Source organism: Saimiri boliviensis, chromosome 7, assembly GCF_048565385.1.
Source record: "Saimiri boliviensis isolate mSaiBol1 chromosome 7, mSaiBol1.pri, whole genome shotgun sequence".
NCBI classification, from domain to species: domain Eukaryota; kingdom Metazoa; phylum Chordata; class Mammalia; order Primates; family Cebidae; genus Saimiri; species Saimiri boliviensis.
Genome location: NC_133455.1, coordinates 7,306,394 through 7,327,333, shown reverse-complemented (window position 1 = coordinate 7,327,333; position 20,940 = coordinate 7,306,394). Strand labels below are relative to the sequence as shown.

At 47.5% G+C, this 20,940-nt stretch overlaps 1 protein-coding gene across 1 annotated transcript in view; it reads left to right on the top strand.

The window, feature by feature from the left end:
• Positions 1–20,940, top strand: part of TMEM132B (transmembrane protein 132B) — a 484,193-nt gene that overhangs the window by 328,679 nt on the left and 134,574 nt on the right. Inside the window, exon 4 of the mRNA XM_010347677.3 lies at positions 8,453–8,639. Within this exon, the coding sequence (XP_010345979.2) occupies positions 8,453–8,639 (187 nt within the window). The remainder of the gene's footprint in view (positions 1–8,452; positions 8,640–20,940) is intronic.

Genomic DNA, 20,940 nt, shown 5'->3' with positions numbered 1-20,940 from the left:
ACGAGAGAGTTGAAGATGGTCACCTTCTATGTTTATGTAAAGTATTTCTTGATTAGAGGAAAGTATAGAAAGTAATCTAACAAACACTCATTCACCTACCCCCAGCTTTATCTTGCTATTTGGCTTTATTTTCTTCAAATTTTAAAAGAAATATGTTTTACAGCTATAACTGGAGCCGTCGGTACCTCTTGTTGATTTATTATTTCTCTCCTTTCTCTGAGGTAGGCATTACCATGCATTTTTTTTGTAGTTTTTAACATAAACTATAGAAAGAATTGTTGCATATATATTTGCCATTTTTATAAAAAGTATTATTCATATACTTTTGCAACTTTATTTTTACTCATTTTCTTCTATTTAAAAACAACTGAGGTATAATGAGCATGGTATGTAATCCATATTTTGAACAATTCAGTCATTTTTAGTATATTCATAAAATCATGGGGTCATCACATTATGTAATTTCAGAATATTTTCATCACCCCCAAAGAAACTCTCCAGCCGGTAGCAGTCACTTCCCATCCCCTCACTTACCCCAGTCCTTGGAAAACACTGATCTACTTTTTGTCTTTATGGATTTACCTGCTTTCGACATTTCCTATCAGTGGAGTCATACATTATATGGTCTTCTGTGACTGGCTTCTTTCTTAGCATAACCCTTTTAAGGTTCATTTGTATTGCAGTATTTGTCAATAATTCATTATTTTTATGGCAAAATAATATTCTATTATATAGAAATACCACATTTTGCTTACCCATTCATTGCTTGATAGAAAATTGGGTTGCTTTCACCTTTTGGGGGGAATGAACTATAAGGATATGGAGGTGTTTCATGGAACCCAAGAAAAGTATTGTTGTGGGTTCCAGGAACTGCAACCAGAAGTAGAAATTTACCAGAAACTCTGGAAATATTTATTCTAACTTCTGCCCTGTGATTTTCACTCTGATCTCTTTTTTTCAGTTTTTAGTCTGCCTGGTAGAAGAGATCTGCACAGCTGGTTAGATTTCACATCTCTGCTTGAAAAAGCATCCCAGACCAAATTCCAAATTTCCTAGCTGGAAAGCACATTCCTAGGAAGTGTCCCTCATCCAGTTGAGGTGAGGGTTCACTGTCAACCAAGTCCAGCCCATGGCTAGGGACTGGGTCTCACAGGGTCATGCCATGTCCCGCCCTGTGCACAAGGGAAGAGTGGAAGTAGGGACATGAATTCTCAGCTGAATGGGGACTCACTGGTGAGCTGGAAACACAGAGCAAAAGGCGTCTGCTAGAGGGCCCCGAACCAAGTGTGTTTTCTCAGAGATCACAGGTGTCCACAGGGACTCGGGGGACATAAGTGAGTAAAGTGACTCAGGCCTATTGGAAAGTTTTAACCCCAATAAAGGGGGCCGTGTTCTGCCCCAGCTGGTTATTACCACATGGGGATGTGGAATAGTGTTGCCTAACCTTCTCCAGAGAAGCCAGAATTACTATATTTGGGGGTATAGATTCTCCATATTTAAAAATATTGCCAGCTGTTTCAAATTTGATAAAACGTGATAGTGGGGATGAGTAAGCAAAGTGTGGCTCTGGCCGTGAGCAGCTCAGTCATATGAAGCTTCAACCTCTGGGCTTTCTATGTAACTTTCCCCATCAGCCAGAAATGCCATAAAGGAACCCCACTTCTTAGAGTATGCCCAGCTGGCACAGTCCTAGATTTTTTTTAGAGTTCTATATAGCAATTTGATTATGGGAAGTCAGAAAATCAAACCAATAGTGAGAGAATGTTTTGAGTCCTGAAAGATAAGCCCCTGATTTAGACTAGTGGCTCTTAAATATTTTTAACCTCTGGACCTTTGACTGCCAACCACTGCCTGACTGGTCGACCTGAAATGGTCTTTTCAGAGCATATTCAGAGAAAGCAGAACTGCCCTTGACAAAATGAATGGAAATGAAGAAGTTGTGCCTGGATTTTATGAAATTGCAGAAAAAGATGTTTTCTTCATGCTTCATTCTGAGAGGCAGTCATTAGATCCTGATGAAAAAAAAGTTGTACGTGAGGCAGAGAGACAAACTAAACACCTCTGGTCTGTTGAAGGGATCTGTGAGTGGGAATGTGCCCTGCTCCTCTCTGGGACACCAGTGCTGGTGAGGACTCAGGGAGTGGGAAGGATGTTAGGAGGGTAAACAGGGTGATGAGGGGACCCCACGCAGTGGGGGTGTGGCAGCAGCTTGTCGTGTAAGTCCAGCCCCCAAAGCTCAGCCCCAGCCCAGCTTCCCCGGGAGCCCTCCCTGGCCTGCCCACCTATGCAGCTCTGTCTCCTCCACTCACCTGCAGCTCAGGGGCTCTGCTGTACTCAGCATGGGCTCCTCTGAGACCCACTCAGACTGTGTTTAACACTCATTCATTCATTCATTCAACAGATGTTTAATGAGCACCTCCTATGTCCCAGGCAACCTTCTAAGCGTGGGGGATACATTTGTGAGCAAAACAGGCACTTACATACTTTTGTGTGCATGTATGTGTGTACGTGTGTACGTGTGTGTGTGTGTGTGTGTGTGTGTGTGTGTGAAGGGGGAGAGAGAGAGAGAGAGAGAGAGAGAGAGAGAGAGAGAGAGAGAGAGAATCAACATTATAAATAAATAACCGTATGCTAGAAGGTAAAAGCCATGGAAAAGCTACAGCAGAATAAAGGAGTTAGAATTGTGGAGATGACAGTGGAATTTTAAGTGGGGTGGTCAGAGGAGGCTTTACTGAGCTGGCAGCATTCAAACAAAGACTTGAAAGATGCTCCTTTTTATTTAGCACCTTGTGTTCATGCTGATCATTTGGGCTACAGTTTTCCTATGATTTTTTTTTTTTAGCTTAAAATAGACGCATTCATTCAACAAACACTTGTTGAGAAGCTACTTGGCTTCTCACCCTTCAGGTCTCAGCTCAGCTGTCAGCTTCTTTCTCCTGAACACCCTTCCATGGCCTTCTGTTGTAACTTGTATTCTATTTTGAAATGTAAGGTGACCATTTTGAAATTGTGTTTTTTTAATTCTTAAAAATTAAAGAATTTTGTTTAACTCCTAAAACAACTTTAATTATTCCATTTTGTATTCATGATAGCATTTGCCATGATGTGGTCTTTTATTTTCCTGACGAGTAAGAAAGAAGTCTCATCTGTTTTGTCTAGTAATGAATCTCAGTGCCTGACACACCAGGGGGGTGCCAAATAAATGCTACTGAATAAAGTAATGTGCCAGGAACTGTAGCAACTATGGTGTTATAATAGGTTTTGGCCTTTGGGGAACTTGCAGTGGCCCAGTGGTGAAGACAGACATGTCTTCCCCAAGCAGAGCATATAAATTGACTTATGGCCTGGAAGAATATGGCTCAAGGCTCTGCTGGCTGGTGGCGTGTCATCCCCCAGAATGCAAATGCGACACCCCCCAGAGTTTTACAGGGTATCCTGTTGGGTCTTTTAAGTATGTTCAATGAATTAAACAAATACGCATTGAGCTCTGCAATTTTCCAGGTGCTGTGCCAGCACTACCTGACAAGCAGCAACAAGACAGGCACATCTGTGTCCTCATGGAGGTCACAGTCAAGAGGAGGAGTCAGAGGTCCCCGTCTCCCGTTGTATTTCCTGAGAGTCACCAGCAATTCCTATCCTGGGACATTTGTTCAGTGTAATCATCGTTCACTGTTTACCTTGCTTCTTGGTCACTTAAAAATTAATGCCTAGAAAAAGTCTCCTAAGAAAAAGCAGAGACCTGAGACCAGAGACAGCTTCTCTTGTCCCATTTTTAGAATTACCATGTGGGGAAAGTGTTACCTTCTCTGCCTGGTAGCTCAGAACCATCCAGAAGTCTGCAAAAAGTAATCTCTGTAAATGACACAGCTTGCTGGAGAACAGTCCCAGCTTTCAAGCTTGCCCACTCTTCTTTACTTCTTCCTCCCTCCCTCCTTTCTGATCCCTCCTTTCCTTCCCTGGTCTTGTGAGGCAGTCACTCTGGTGACCATGAGTGACATGTGAGAAACAGCTGGATATGGTCCTGGGGACACACTGCTGGATTGGGCACCCTGTCCCTCTCTGCTGCCCTATGGCTCCTCCTTCTCCTGGCTGGCATGGCTGAGCTGCAGCCGGACTGTGCACTAAAAGCAGCCTCAGCCCCTCCTCAGGGGTCCCAGGACTCCAGAGAGGAGGTTCAGCTTTTATGGAAGGGGAGGGGAAGGTGTGTACTCTAGCTAGAGGGAGAAACAGCCAAGCAGTGTGGCCACTCCACACCAGATTCCTCCTGACACACACAGACACACACAAACACACATTCACACATTCTCTCTCCCACACTCACACACGCATTCTCCTTTATGTACACTCACACACATTCACTCACACACACAGATTCTCTCACACACTCATACATTCACATGTTTTTTCATAGAAACATTCACACATTCTGTCATATTCACATCACACACATTGACACATTATCTCACACTCCACACATTCTCACACTCACACACATTCATTCATACACATTCTGTCTTCCACACACACACACATTCTCACACACACTCACACAACACATATTTGCACATTCTCACACACATTCACACATTTTCCCACAACACATTCACACATTATCTTTCACATTCACACAAATACACATTCTATCACACACACACATTCACACGTTCTCTCACACATACACTCACACAAACACACATTCAAACATTCGCCCTCTCACAGACACACTCAGACACATTCTCGCACACATTTGCACACATGCACATATGCGCATATCCTGTTTCTCTCACACACTCAGAGAGCTGCATATTCTCTCATGCTGACACACACATCCACACATGCACACATTCTCTTTCTCTCTCCCACACTCTCCTGTGCACTCCCACACACTCCCACACCGCCACATTCACGCATTTATGCACATGCACACATTCTCTCTCACACACACACTCACACACACACTATCACACTCTCACATGCCTACTTCTCCACTGCAGGGAAAATTGCCTAATGAATGTCTCATGGCTGAAACACTGATCCTGATTCCTGAAAGGTGGTTGTAATTATCGAACCGAGAGAATGATGAAACACTTCTTGATATTTGAAAGGCTTATCAAGAATAGATCAGAAACAGGTAAAATGAACAGTTGTAAACTCATTTTCATAGGAATGGACTCATTAGCAAGCATACCCATTGCCTAAAAGTATAAAACCTCTCTCCTCTGGATTGAGAGAAATGACCTTTAAAAAAACGTTGACATAAAATTCACTCTGCCTTAATTGCTGTTCTATTCATTGCTGCACTTGGGCAGGTTGGTGCAGCTCACAGGCTGGGAAGTTGGAAAGAAGCAGATGTGTCCACAGTCAGAGGGGCTGATCCTGTCATGCAGACCTTACCCTCTTTGCCCAAAGACTGGCCACTTCTCTTTTTTTACCCCAGGACCAGAAAGTTGATTTTTCAGGATGAAATGGCTGGTGACAGAGCTCATTTCTCCTCTCGCTGGATCTTCACTTTCCTAGCATTAGCTTCTCTGAGGTCTACGGAATGCTGAGAACCCAGCAGGTATTGGAAGCAGCTCCCTAGTTCTGGTTACAAAGCACAGTGCTGCCCAAAGAGAAATTGAAAATTTGATCTGACAGGACCAAGCATTTCTTGTAGGAGGTGACTTAACAGATGGATTAGCAGAGAATTTCTGTGACCAGTGAAGAGAAATTAGGCTAGAGTGTGGTGGATGGGAAATGGCAGCAGGGCAGGAGGGATGACTCTAGCTGAAAACTGAGCTAAAAACTCAGCTCTTCATCTCTACTTTCTTTGCCTTTCACTAAAGATACCCAGGTAAATAGGGGTCCCCTGGTGGGGAAGGGGGTTCAGTGTGTGCACACTTTCAGTCCTCTCATGAGCTCAGAAACTCCTATTCAACACGTATTTTCTTACAAAACAATCTGTATCAATAGATAGCTGGGACCACCTGGCTATGTTTGCCCATGGGGGCCCCTAAACTTTTCCACAGCTGTGTGTCCCCTATCATTCATCAAGTATGAATTCTTAGTACTGGATGGTACATGAAGTGAGTACACATCCATTCCCTCATTCCATCCTCATAATTCTACTGAAAGTAGAAAGACCGATACTATCATTATTCATTCATTTCCCAGGTGAGGAAGCTGACGGCAGAAGGTGCATAAATGGCTTTCCCAGGGTACAGAGCAGGGCAGCAGGTCTCTATCTGCCCTGTGCAACAGGTCACCACAGGCCACACGTGACTGGCGAGCACTTGAAATTAGGATACTGTGACTGAAGAACTGAATTTAAATTTGATTCATTTTCAAATTATTTTATGTGAATAGCCATTTGTGGCTGGTAGCCACCATACTGGGCACTATGGTATCTGAGAGTTCCTTAAAGCTTGGCTACGTGAGAAAAAGATTGCCTGTGACCAGATCTATGTGGAGTCCAATGTGGTTTCACTTTGGGGAGAATTTCTCATCAGTAAGGTCACTGTGATTTAGTTTTGTCAGTGCCATGGCTATATTCCAGTGTTCCTCTGGTACCTCTTGGCATATACAAGGAAGCAGAACGGTGGTTTCTCCACCACCCTTCTATAGGGGTCCCAGTGCAAGGGAGCTGTCCATGGTGGAAGAATCCATTAGACAAGCAGCAGGCAGCAGGTTCCCTCCCTCCCTCCCTCCCTCCCTCCCTCCCTCCCTCCCTCCCTCCTCCCCTCTGTCCCTCCCTCCCTCCCTCCCTTCCTTCTTTCCTTTTCCTTTTTCTCTTCCCTTTCCCTTTCTTTTCCTTTTTTTTGAGATGGAGTCTCACTCTGTCACCCAGGCTGTAGTGCAATGGCATGATCTTGGTTCACTGCAACCTCTGCCTCCCTGGTTCAAGTGATTCTCCTGCCTCAGCTTCCCGAGTAGTTGGGACTACAGGCATACCACTATGCCCAGCTAATTTTTGTATTTTTAATAGAGACGGGGTTTCACCATGTTGGCCAGGATAGTCTTGACCTATTGACCTCATGATCCATCTGCCTCGGACTCTCAAAGTGCTGGGATTACAGGCATGAGCCGCTGCACCCAGCCCAGCAGGTTCTTTTTCAAAACTCTTTCCTCACAGGTTGTGAGTTCGGGAGCCCAGACTGCAGACCTTTCCTGGGCCCCCAGATGTGGGAAAGAGACTTCTCAGCAAGTTGGTCCTGGCAGGCTCATTGGCAGAGAAGGAGCAGCTGGTGTGTGTGGCTCAGGCCTGAGCGGAGCTTATGGATCAGCTGCTCTGCCATCACCTTCCTTGGATCTGGGTGAAGCTGAATTCACAGGGTTGGAAACAGGTTAACGAATCAGGGGTCATTCACAATCCTGTGCTGCATAGCTTTCTGTTTTAACTCTGTTCAGTGACTTCCCTGTCGATGAGATAGCCTGCAATTTACAAGCCCATGTCCATGACAAGGGGCTTGTCATTGACATTAAGGCAGGTGGGATTTCCTTACATTACTTTTTCTTCTTTCTTTCTTTCTTTTTTTTTTTTTTTTTTTGAGACGGAGTTTCGCTCTTGTTACCCAGGCTGGAGTGCAATGGCACGATCTTGGCTCACCGCAACATCCTCCTCCTGAGTTCAGGCAATTCTCCTGCCTCAGCCTCCTGAGTAGCTGGGATTACAGGCATGCACCACCATGCCCAGCTGATTTTTTGTATTTTTAGTAGAGACGGGGTTTCGCTGTGTTGACCAGGATGATCTCAATCTCTTGACCTCGTGATCCACCCGCCTCAGCCTCCCAAAGTGCTGGGATTACAGGCATGAGCCACTGTGCCCGGCTCCTTACATTACTTCTAATCCCATTTGCTGAAATGAGAAATCCAGCATAGTACCTTCTTATGTTGCTCATAGTTTATGTAGCAAGCCATGTAGTGTGTGAAGGTCTTTCCCACTCTCAGTCTCCTGAGGCTTCCACACATCTATGACATCTCCACTATTATCCACAAATTCTAAAGCCTGGAGAGTTTTAACCACTGGTCCACAGACCCCAGCTAAGTAGAAGCAGGAACAGCCAGGGTTCAGGGTGTGCTTTGTGATTGGAGGAGCAGTGGAGCTACATGAAATCATCTGGGGGACTTTCCTGAGTGTGGAGCTTGGACTGTGGCATGCCTGTGCCTGGGCTGGGGATGGGAGAGCTGTGCATGGTGTCTTCAGAGGCAAAATGCTGGCCAAGCTACTCGTCCAGTGAAGAGCAGCCTGCTTTCTGCAACCTGGAGCCCTGGAGATGGATCGTCAGCCCATTCTGAGCTGTGGGCTGTTGATGGGCAGCCGTGAGTTAGGCTCTGTCAACGCTGCCATGTGACTTGTTGAACTTGGCAGACATTCTTTTGATTGAGAAATAAGAATGTGGCAATTTATTACATTCTTGACATTCTGCTGAGTCTGAGGTTTTAAATGGAATCTTAATATGTGTTTGTTTTCCAGAGTCAATGGATCCTTCTACGAGATCTTGCAAGTAGACTTTGGAATTGATAACAGCAGTGACCTGGCTGGGGCCCAGCAGATTACCTGGCAGGTGGAGTACCCGATTGAGGACTCCATGAGTGAGCTGGTCGTCTCCGAGATCTTCGTCAGCCAGACAACCTTTGTGGGCATCGTCCCTCTTGCCATGGTGAGAAACAGGGGGCTTCAGAAAAAGTGTCACAAACAAGTTTTCTTTGAATACAAACATAGTGCACCGTCTAATCTGTTATTTCCCATGTACCTGATACACTGTTTAAACAAGGAAAATATACTTAAATTGCAGTTGATCTACCTGCTTTCCATAATGGCTCTTTGGAAGCTATTTAGGGTCTACCATGTAAATCCCTTTTCATTTGTGGATATTGTGGAACTGTTTCCTGGGGAGCCCTTATTCTTTATTTTCTCAATCTGCATGCATATCAGAACTGAGGGCTGCACTGAGTGAAAACAGTTTTGTTGAAATGCATCGGGGTTACTTGGTGGGAACAGTGGCTCTGTATGCCAAGCAACCAGCCCCTTGTCGATTGGCTTTGCTCTGAAGGTCCCCAGGTAACTTACAGATCTGAAAACTCTAAAATGCAGATGGACCGAAAGAGCCTTGGTGGGAACTGCCCACTTTAAGCAGGGTATAGTCCCAGAGTCCACAAAACTGCCTGTGCTTCTGCTTCACTGGCCTGGAGGTGATTGGACATCTTACTCTGAGCCTGGCTGAAGTTATGTTCACAGTTGAGCTCAGGAAGTACATCTCAGATCAGGGTCATGGGTGCGATATTCCAGAGCCTACATTCCAGAGATTCTGCAGAGACAGGAAGTCCATGGGTCAGCCAGCTGCTTAATAACCTTTTTCACTCTGGAAATGTTCAACCATCTTCTGCACTGCTTTAACTTTCTTGTGTGGTACCGGAGTGTGGGACCCATGTCCAGATACTCTATAAAAATCTGTAGGTGCTTTAAATCATCCATCACACAAGTTAAATAACAAAGTTGAGACTCCTTTGAACCCTGTATCTTACAATTAATTAATTCTGGCATCCCCAAATCTCGAGGGTCTCAACTGTGTTGAGTGCATCTCTCTGCTGGGAACACACTTTCCCTATGTCTCCCACAACTGGTTCTTTTTCCCAATTCAACTATTAGGGAGCCACCTTATCTGACCTTGTTGGCTAAAACTGGCCCTCCCTCCCCTGCCAGCTCATTACACTCTGCCTGTCATCACCTGTTTTATCTTCTTCATAGATATTGTCACTAGTTGATAATTAGGGTTAATTTTCTTTCTCCAAAAGTTAGAAGGTAGGATTCACGACAGCAGGGTTATCCTGGACAGTTCTGTCCACACCTGTCTCCCCTGCACCTGGCACAATGCCTGGCACAGTTAATGTTTGTTAAACACATGAATGGATCTGTGCTTTAGTCCAAGCTTCCAGGGTCACTGAGTTTTTGAAAATTAGACTGACGGAGACTATCCCTATCATCATTGACCCACATTGTGGTTTGAGGGCAGCCACATCTAGATGGGGAAGTACCTGTTAGGGAACAGAGATGGATGGGTATGGGTTTTAAGGTGGAATGAAGCTGCATCCCTTGTGCCTGGGAACTCATCTGAAAATTCTCCATCTCACCTAGGTGAGGCTGAGGTTGGGGAATCTCTACTCAAAGTCCTTACCCCTGTTCTCTATGCTTTATCTGTAGCACTGCATTCACTATGGGCTCAGAAGCTAACACTGCTGCCATCTCCTCTACCTCCACCTTCTCCTTCCTCCTCTTCCTCTTCCTTCACTTCCCCTCCTTCTCCTTCTCCTCCTTCTTCTCCTTCTCCTTCTTCCTCTTCCCCTTCCCCTCCTCCATTTCCTTACTTCGAAGCAAGTCATGGAAAGATCAGTGGCAATTAACGCCGGACCACCCTTGCATGAAGTAAGGGTAGTAGGGTACATAGCTACAGAATGTACAAAAAATGGGCTCACAGTTGTCAGAGTCTGACCAGAAGCAGAAATACCTCTGTAGTTAGAACAGAGCAGCTTAAGGACTTAAATACACAGGGAATGAAACAGATGAGAAGCCAGACAGAACAGGAGAGTTGGACACCCTAGTGAGAGTGGGAATCTGCTCCTACCCCCAGGCCAGAGGGTGAGGGCAGAGGGGGTATTACCAGAGCCCAGGACCTTGGGGTCACTGCTGCAGCCAGAATCACATTCGAGCAGCCTGGGTAGGGCTGGAGCACAGGAGAGATTCAACTGTTGTGAAGGATGTTACCTGAGGCAGGGCTGGGAGTGGGGTGAGGAATTACCTGGCTCCTGCCTCCCTCCTTCTGCCGGATCCTGCAAAGTCCTTCACTTAATCTCACCCTGCTAGCTGAGACAAAAGCTTAGAAAACAGCATCTTCAGGGGTCAACACTGCTATGACCCAGAACTGATCAGAGGAGGACCAAGGACTGGATTCGAGGGTGACAGGCTCGAGCCGATGCCGTTATCTTGCTGGTTTTATTGCATGATATGATGCCTGTGAACCAAATCCCACCTGTCCCTCAGAAGCTTGCACAGTGAGAACATGGCCACACTACGTCTCATTCCCCTCAGGTCGCCTCCTGGCTCCCTCAGCCCAGAATGCTCCACTACGGCTGATTTCTTACCACTTTTCACTTGAAGGTCAAGTGTGAAGAGTCCTCTCCTGGTTACCCTGGCCGAATTAGTCTCCCCCTTTCTATTTCCACTCATTTTTCCTTGTCTCGTGCAGATCCCGTCACTGTCTGTGATCCACACTTATGAGTGTTTGTGTCCTGTCTGTCTCAGTCCAGGTCCAGTCATGAGAAAGAATGTGAACATGGAAAGAAATGTTAACGATGACAGAGGATTGGGATAATGAGGGATTGGTTAGTTAGAAGTGAAGAGAAGTCTAAATATAGGAATGTCAGACAAAGGGAGCAGCTACTAGCCTGAGGGCTGAGCTATAATGCTCACAGAAGAGGTTTCCCCTGCCCGTCCCCCAGAAGCAACATTTCTGCACAGCTCACTGAATGGCAGATAAGTTGCTGATGTAGCACTCAGGCAGAGCTTGATGGAAATTTGCCCTCTGCAGTGCTAGGGATGACTGTTCACAGGGTGATGCACTTGCTACCGAACTACTGAAGGTGGACGTTAGGGAAAGCTGCCAGCTGTGAGGTGCTGCTGGCCACCGTAAACTGCAGGAGTGGGGCGCTGAGGAAGCCACCATTGCTGGAGAAGTCTCATACATGACAGGAGCTGCAGAAAGAGGAGCTCAGAATCAGAAAGCCAACCCTTTCCTCCCAAACTGTCTCTCCAGCATGCTCTACTGACAAAGCCTAACATCGTGCCCATTGGAAAAGCAGAAATACTGACGTAGGGCTCAGATCTATTTTCACAGAGCAGGTAATGAGGGGTAAACTTGCAGCTGAGAGGCCATGAATTGATAACTGGCATGTCTTCCCCACTGGATTTCAAGCTCCCTGATGGGAGAGGCCATGTTTGTTTTGCTCACTGGCTGTTTTTTCAGTCTGGTACTGAGTATATAGTATTTGCTCAGCAAATGAATGAATGGTTATGTCTACCATCGGCGCTTGAGTCCATTGGCTAGAGAGCTCTTGATTGCCATTGTATTAATTTTCCTGTGCTGCTCTAAAAAGTTACCATAAACTCAATGACTTAAAAAAAACCCTACAAATTTATTATTTTAGAGTTCTGGAGGTCAGAGGGTCCTAAGTAGGTTTCCTGGGCTAAAGCGAAGTTGTCAGCAGGGTTGGTTTCTTCTGGAAGCTCTAGGGGAGAATTTACTCTGTACCTTTTCCAGCTTCTAGATGCCACCAGCATTCCTTGGCCCATGGGTCCACATGATTCTCATCCCTCTTTCCATCATTGTATCACCTGCTCTGATTCTCCTGCTTTCTCTTCCATCAATACCTGCTCTGTGAAAATAGATCCGAGCCCTATTTCAATATTTTTGCTTGCCCCATGTCATCACAAGGGGCCCACCCAGGTAATTCAGGATAATCTCCCCATCTCAAGATCCCTGACTTAATCACTCTTGCAAAGATTCCTTTGGCCACATCAGGTAACATATCCACAGGTTTGGGATTAGGACGTGGACATCTCTGGAGGAGGCTGTTATTTTCCTACCACACTTGCCTTACGCAGGATTCCGGCTCTCTCTAGTTGGAGCTTTCCTCAAGCTTGGTGCTCAGGGCTCTCCATCCCTCCTCCGTGATCTGTTCTGTCGTTGTAGTCCCAGGCTGCTACCTGCACCAGCTCATGGCTTGGCACCTCTCAGGCTGTGGCCTTGGGAGCTCTCTTGGCCTCCATGTCACTCTGGCACCTCTGACAGCTCCAAGCTCCTAGGGATACCACTGTCTTGTCACCAGGGATGCACTTTCATTGTACTTGGCTCTTCCAGAGGATCCCAGAGCAGAGCTTCCAGAACCCCAAGGAACATGAGTCTCTTAGTTTACACAGGCAGCCTCATCCCCAAGGAGGATGTGGATCACCACGGGACAGGGGCTGGGTGGGCTTTGGTCAGAGTTCCTTATCACTGACCTCTAATCCTGGGACTGGGAGGAGGAGACCTGAAGGCAAAGCCCAGCTGGCGTCTCACTCTCCATGTAGCCTCAGGATGGTCACCTAACCTCCCTCTGCTTTAGTATCTCATGTGTGAGTTTCCAAGTGAGAGGTCTTCTTTTGTCTACTCCACAGTGATGTCAGATGGATAAACTGAGCCATAAAAATATGACCATGCTTAAACTATCAAGGCAAATATAAACATTGTGTATCTAGAGGGCAAGTGTCCCAGAAAGGACACTGGAGCAGATTCAGCTGGTATGTGGGATTAACAGTCCTTGCTATCCAGCCAATTTCATTATCCTATTGATTTGCCTAGGAGGAGGTAGACCCTGGCAAAATTTCAATTATGATTTCCTTCAAGGTAGGTGGCAGTGAGTTATTTTGGTCAAGAGCACGGGCTGTTGGGTCAACCTGCCTAGTTTGAAATTTGAGCTCCATTGATTACTAGCTTCATGGTATTGGGCAAGTCACTGAGTCTTTTTGAAGCTCGATTTCTTTATCTGTAAACTGTAAAAATCACATTGCCTGCCTCATACTTTTGTGAGGATTAAATGAGATACTAAGGTAAAGTGTTTGCACATTGGCCTGGCATACTGTATGCACTGAATAATGTTGAGCTGTTATAATTTTTGTCATTGTCATTGTCTTATCTAGCCATCTGTAGGTATAGTTGTCAAACTTTGGAGAAGGTAAAAAGAAGTTCAATCTCAGGATAGACGGTGGGTTCTCCTCTTGGAGGAAAGGAGTCTGGTTTGCTGAGTCAGACACAGCTAAGAGTTTAGGGTGGGAACAGTATGGGTGCAGACAGAGAGAATCTCAGAGGGTCTGGGGGTCCATGGACGGCTCCTACTGTTTGGGAGAGTCGGGGAAGAAAGGGGAGGAAGGAATGCGCTGTCTGATTCTTGAAGGTGAATAGACATTAGCCAGGTGGAAAGAAGGAAGGTTGTTCTAGGAGATGGAACGATGTGTGTGATGAGCAGGGGCAGAAGCAGGAGCATGGGAGGTTACGGGGCTGCAGGTGGCTTGGTGGGGCTGGTGTTTGGGCTGCGGAGAGGTGATGAGGGCAGCAGAGAAGTGGGCAGAGCACCCTTACAGGTTTGTATGCTTTGCTAGGATGTGTGATCTTCGTTCTGGAGTCATCCTTTATTTATTTGTTTGGATCATTTATTGTGGATCACAAAGAATGTATGGATCCAGAAGTATTCACTGAAGTTCTGTATGTTATGGTTTGAATGTGTCGCCTCCAAGCTTCATGAGGAAACTCAATCCCCCTTGTGGTGGTATTAAGAGGTGAGGCCTTTTGGGAAGTGATGAAGCCACAAGGACTCTGCCCTCACGAATGGATGGCTTCCTTACAAAAGGGCTGGAGGAAACTGGCTTAGGCCCTCCCACCTGCCCCTTGTGCCATGCGAGAACATGGTGTTTCATCCTCTCTGGAAGACACAGCAACAAGGTGCCATCTTGGAAGCAAAGAGACCAGATCTTCAGCAGACACTGACCTTGTCAGGGTCTCGGTCTTGGCCTTCCAGCATCCAGAACTGTGAGGAAGTAAGTTTCTATTCTTTATAAATGACCCAATCTCAGGTATTTTGTTGTAGCAGCACAGACGAAGGGCCCATGGTATACTCAGCGGGTGAGGTGGTGGCCAGTGGTGTTCTCTTAGACAATGGCCACTCCTGCCTCCTGCTTCCTCCCCAGCTTTCTTGCTAAAGGGGCCTCAGTTGAGGTCTTTGCCCTCTGAGTGGCCACATCCTTTGGTCCACTGGGTAAGGCTGGACCCCTCCACAGCCCCAGGGTGGCATCTAGATTGGTCTAAACCATCAGGGTTAGTTCATCCCCTTCCCTTGTGATTATTGCACCCAAGAGGAAGTTGGCTAGCTGGACGAGGAGTCTGGAGAAATACAACTTGCTGTTAAAAAGGAATGAAGTGCAGGGACATTCCTGCTTTCTGTCCCTGAGCATGACTGTGTAAGGAGCAGGAGGTGTAACTGTGAGAGGAGCTGTACACACTCTGGGGTGGCAGAGCAGAGAGAGGGTAGAAGGCTGTATCCTTACCAGTGTCACAGGTTGCCGAGCTGCCTCGTTACCAGCCTCCCTCCTCTGACCTCCTGCCTTATGACACAGTAAACCTGCCCCCTGTAAACCCCCTCTGGGTAGCGCTTGGCTGCAGCTTGAAGGGTTTTAACCGAAGGCTCTTCTTAGCCTCCCATCACCCTCCTAGGCCTGCTGGGCTCCTCACACAGGGGTCATCACTATCAGGAAGGGAGGCTAGGGATGCCATCCACTATGCCATCCCTCATTTCTTCCTGGAGAGGAGACTCATTCCTACAGCCCCAGCTGGCTGTGGCACCTTCCTCCCCATTGGTTAGCACAGGGTCGCATACACAGATGTTGGGGGAATGGGGGTCTGGTCTTGTGACCTCACCTGTGACAGCCATGGGGTGGGCAGTTGAAGCATCTGCACCCATGGAATAGCCCACCCAGTGCCCCTATTGCCCTCTGAGAAGGTGCTGCTGGTCCTGGGATTCAGTCCCAGGCTTATGATTAAGGACTTTGCTGCCACAGATGTGTGATCCTGGATTGTGTTGGTTGCTGATGATCTTTTGGGTAGCAAGTCAGCCTCTACTTCATGAAGTAAATATGCAGCTTTTGGGAGAATGCCTGATAGAAGTAGGAGAGACCCAGGAATAGACACCAGGTGGAGCTGATGCAGTAGCCAAGCAGGCAGACTGGCAGAGTGAGATAGCTGTGGTGAGGTGCTCATTCATTCATTCTTCCTTCCCTCCATTCATCCAGCCATCTACCCTTCCATCCACCCTTCCATCTACCCATTCTCCCTTTCAGCCACCTATCCACCCTTCCATCCTCCCATTCATCCTTCCATCTACCCATTTACTCTTCCATCCATTCATCCACCCTTCCATCCACCCTTCTGCCCTTCCATCCACCCATCCACCCTTCCATCCATCCATCCACCCTTCCATCTACCCATTCACCCTTTCATCCACCTATCCGCCCTTCCATCCTCCCATTCACCCTTCCATCCACTCATTTACTCTTCCATCCATCCATCCACCCTTCCATCCACCCATCCACCCTTCCATCCACCCATCCACCCTTCCATCCACCCATCCACCCTTCCATCCATCCATCCACCCTTCCATCCACCCATCCACCCTTCCATCCATCCATCCACCCTTCCATCCACCCATTCACCCTTCCATCCAACCATTTATTCTCCCAGCCGTCCATCCATCCTTCCATCCACCCATCCACCCTTCCATCCACCCATTCACCCTTCCATCCATCTATCCATCCACCCTTCCATCCATCCATTCACCCTTTTATCCACCTATCCACCCTTCCATCCACCCATCCACCCTTCCATCCACCCATTCATCCTTCCATCCATCCATCCACCCTTCCATCCATCCATTCACTCTTTCATCCACCCATTCACCCTTCCATCCATCCATCCATCCATCCTTCCATCCACCCATCCACCCTTCCATCCACCCATTCACCCTTCCATCCATCCATCCACCCTTCCATCCACCCATCCACCCTTCCATCCACCCATTCACCCTTCTATCCATCTATCCATCCACCCTTCCATCCATCCATTCACCCTTTTATTCACCTATCCACCCTTCCATCCATCCATCCACCCTTCCATCCATCCATTCACCCTTTCATCCACCTATCCACCCTTCCATCCACCCATTCACCCATCCATCCATCCATCCATCCATCCATCCATCCATTCACCCTTTTATCCACCTATCCACCCTTCCATCCACCCATCTACCCATTCACCCTTCCATCCATCCATCCACCCTTCCATCCATCCATTCACCCTTTCTTCCACCTATCCACCCTTCCATCCTCCCTTTCACCCCTCCATCTGCCCATTTACTCTTTCATCCATTCATTCACCCTTCCATCCACCCATCCGCCCTTCCATTCACCCATTTACCCTTCCATTCACCCATCCACCCTTTCATCCACACATTTATCCTTCCATGATGCTTTCTGCATCATCTTCTATGTCTGTGTCATCTTTTTGCTCTCTCTCCCTAGCTACGAAATGCTAACAAATGTGTCTGTTTCTTTTTTTTTTCCCTCTGAAGGCACAAGTTTTCCTTTTTCCTTCAACAGTGTCTCTTCTCTTAGGTTTTCTGCCTAATTACTGAGCTTTGGGCTTAAAGATTTATTTCCGGGTGTGACTTGGTGTTGAGGACTGCAGTCCACCCTTCAATGACTGTTCTTAGAACTAAAAAGCCTGGCTCTGCACATGCAGATAAAAAGCATATTATCTTTCAAAAAGATTGGAATAAAAAAATGAGCACACTTGTGAGTTTCTAGGCAACTGGGCACATGGGCTCAGCACAGGTTACAATGAGAGATTATCAGAATTCTTTTCAGTCATATTGGCCTGAAAGCTTACAATGAGGCCTGGACACAAACGCTTCTTTTTTTCAGACAGTGTTTGTGTGCCTATTCTGTGCTGAGCGCTGTTCTAGTGAATGGTGTTGAATAAGGCAGACGGGACTTCAGCTCTCGTGTTGACCTGCTGGGGGAGGGGACTGATGAATGCCAGAAACATAAACAGTTGACCTTTGAACAATGCAGGTGTTAGGGGCACTGGACAGTCCGAGTATAACTTTTGACTGACCAAAATCTTAACTGTGAATAGACTACTGTTGACTGGAAACCTTACTGATGGTGTAGTCAATCAACACATATTTTGCATGTTATATGTGCTGTGTATCAGCAGGCCCCATCCTTTTTGGGCACCAGTGACTGGTTTCATGGAAAATAATTTTTCCATGGACCAGGATGATGATTTGGGTGTGTTACATTTATTGTGTACTTTATTTCTATTATTATTATAATTTCTATTATTATTCCTCCTTTCTTCCTCCCTCTCTTATCCTTCCTCCCCCCCTTCCTTTCTCCTTCCTTATTTTTTTTTCTTCACCCTCCTTCTTCCTTCCTCCTCCTCCTCCTTCTTTTGAGATAAGGTCTCACTCTGTTGCAGTGGCACAATCACAACTCACTGTGTTCTCAGTCTCCCAGGCTCAAGTGATCCTCCTGCCTTAGCCTTCCAAGTAGCTGGGAACATAGGCATGCCACCATGTCTGGATAAGTTTTTATTTTATTTTATTTTTTGTGGAGACGAGGTCTCACCATGTTGCACAGGCTGGTCTTGAACTCCTGTGCTCAAGCAATTCTTTCATTTCAGCCTCCAAAATTGTTAGGATTACAGGCGTGAGCCACTGTGCCTGGCCTGAAACTTATTGAGTACCCTTGATACCCTTTATTTTCTTTGGATGATTCTGCCTAGTAGTCCCAAAGGCTAAGGTCAAGGTCAGGGACTTGACTCTTATGAAGCTCCCCTTCCTCTCAAGAGAGCCTTTCTCTGCCTCCCGTCTGTGTGTCCTGTGCTCACATGCTTTGCTGGTCGCTGGGCATCAGATGCAGGCAGGCTCTGTCTGTGGAGTCTCCAGCTTTGAGTAGGCACTTTACTCAGAGGGGAAGGAAGGGCCAGAAGGTGCCATATGGGCCCTTGGGGTCTGTCCCAGCTTTGGGATGCCATAAGTAGGAGGGCATTTTAGAAAGCTTTGAAGGCTTCTGGGGCTGTGTCTTGTATTTTGTCTTGTGTAAAACTTTAAAATCTAAACAGTGCTTGAATACATCTTCCTAAAACATCACAGATAAGTGCCGTTGACTGCTTTAATTCCTACTGCCGCGCCCAAATTAGTGATTGTGTTTCTTGTTATTTATTTTATCCAGAACTTTGTCTTTCTGTGTATCTACATTCTCATGCATATATGGGGCCGCAGTAGTTCCGGGCTTCAGTGAGTCGTGATTGTGCACCACACTCCAGCCTGGGCCACAGAGTGAGACCCTGTCTGTAAGAAAACCAAACAAACGTATGTGGGGCTGCAGAAAATCTGTGATATGGCTTTGTGTGTGGTTGTGTTTTAAAACAAATGGCATCATGTTGAGTGTAACACTCTTTAAAGTCAACAACGGGCTTTGGAGGCTTTTTGTGCTGATATGAAGAGAGCTTAATCATTTTCTGGAAACTATTCTATTCTGCAATAGGTTATTCCATAGGTTTATTTTTTTTCTTTAACCATTTCCCTATTGATGAATATTTAGGTTGCTTCCATTTCTTTTCTTTTCTCTGCTCTCTTTCTCTCTCTCTCTCTTTCCTCCACCTCCCACAACCCCCAACTAGGATGCATCCTGTAAAGCTCCATCTGGTTTGGGGGTGGGAAGTGGGTTTTATATCATGTGCCAAATGGTCGTCTGCTGGAGTGCTATGTTAGGCAGGAAAAAGGATGCCAATCAGTAAACAATGTCTGTTTTGGGTGCTATATTAGTTTTCTGGGGCTGCAGTAACAAATTACCATAAACTTGGTGTCTTAAAACAATAGGAATTTATTTCCTCATAGCTCCGGAGGCCAAAAGTCTGAAATCAGGTGTTAGCAGGGAGGTGCTCCCTCTGAGTCCTCGAGGGAGGAGCCTTCCCTGCCTCTTCCAGCTTCTGCTGGCTCCGGGCGTTCTTAGCCTGTGGCCACCTTGCACTCTTCTCTCCCTGTACCATCACGTAAGTTGTGTGTGTGTGTGTCTGCGTCTCCGTGTCCTCCCCTGTGAGGACACCAGTCGTTGCGTTGAGGACACACCCTAATCCAGTATGACCTCATTCGATTACGTGTGCAGAAATTCTGTTTTCAAATCAGGTCACATTCAGAGGTTGTCGGTGGACGTGAATTTTGGGGGGACACTAGCTCACTATAGGTTTAGGAGGCAGAGCGGCGACATGGGCGCCATCGACCACTTAGATCCGGGCAGCCCAGTCACTGCACCTTGCCCATGTGCAGTGAGAACTGGAGCTCCAGATCATGGCTCTGCCTGGCTGTCATATCTCCTGCCATTCACTCAGCTACACAGGACTCACACTCAGTCTTGTTGACTGAACTCTGCTCATCAGGACAGGAAAGAACTTTTATTCTCTTTGAAAGTTATTATCTTTTTCTTTTTTTCTTTTCCCTTCCTCCCCTCCTCCTCGTCCTCCTCCTCCCCCTCCTCGTCCTCCTCTTCCCCCTCCTTCTCCCCCCTCCTCCTCCCCTCCTCCCCCTCCCCCTCCTCCTGTTCCTCCTCCCCTCCTCCCCCTCCTCCTCCCCCTCCTCCCCCTCCCCCTCCCCTCCTCCCCCTCCCCCTCCTCCCGTTCCTCCTCCCCTCCTCCCCCTCCTCCTCCCCCTCCTCCCCCTCCTCCCTTCCTCCTCCTCCCCCCTCCTCCTCCCCCTCCTTCTCCCCCCTCCTGTTCCTCCTCCTCTTCCTCCTCCTCTCCCCTCCCCCTCCTCCTCCTGTTCCTCCTCCCCCTTCACCCCTCCTCCTCTTCCTCCTCTTCCTCCTCCTCCCCCTCCCTCTCCCCCTCTTCCCCTTCCCCCCTCCTCTTCCTCCTCCTCCCCCTCCCTCTCCCCCTCCTTCTCTTCTTCCTCCTCTTCCTCCTCCTCCCCCCTCCCCCTCCCCCTCCCCCTCCCCCTCCTCTTCCTCTTCCTCCTCCCCCTCCCCCTCCTCCTCCTCTTCCTCCTCCTCCCCCTCCCTCTCCCCCTCCTCCTCTTCTTCCTCCTCTTCCTCTTCCTCCCCCCTCCCCCTCCTCCTCTTCTTCCTCCTCTTCCTCTTCCTCCCCCTCCCCTCCCTCTCCCCCTCCTCCTCTTCTTCCTCCTCTTCCTCCTCCTCCCCCCCCTCCTCCTCCCCCTCCCTCTCCCCCTCCTCCTCCTCTTCCTCCTCCCCCTCCCCCCTCCTCCTCTTCCTCCTCCTCCCCCTCCCTCTCCTCCTCCTCCTCTTCTTCCTCCTTTTCCACCTCC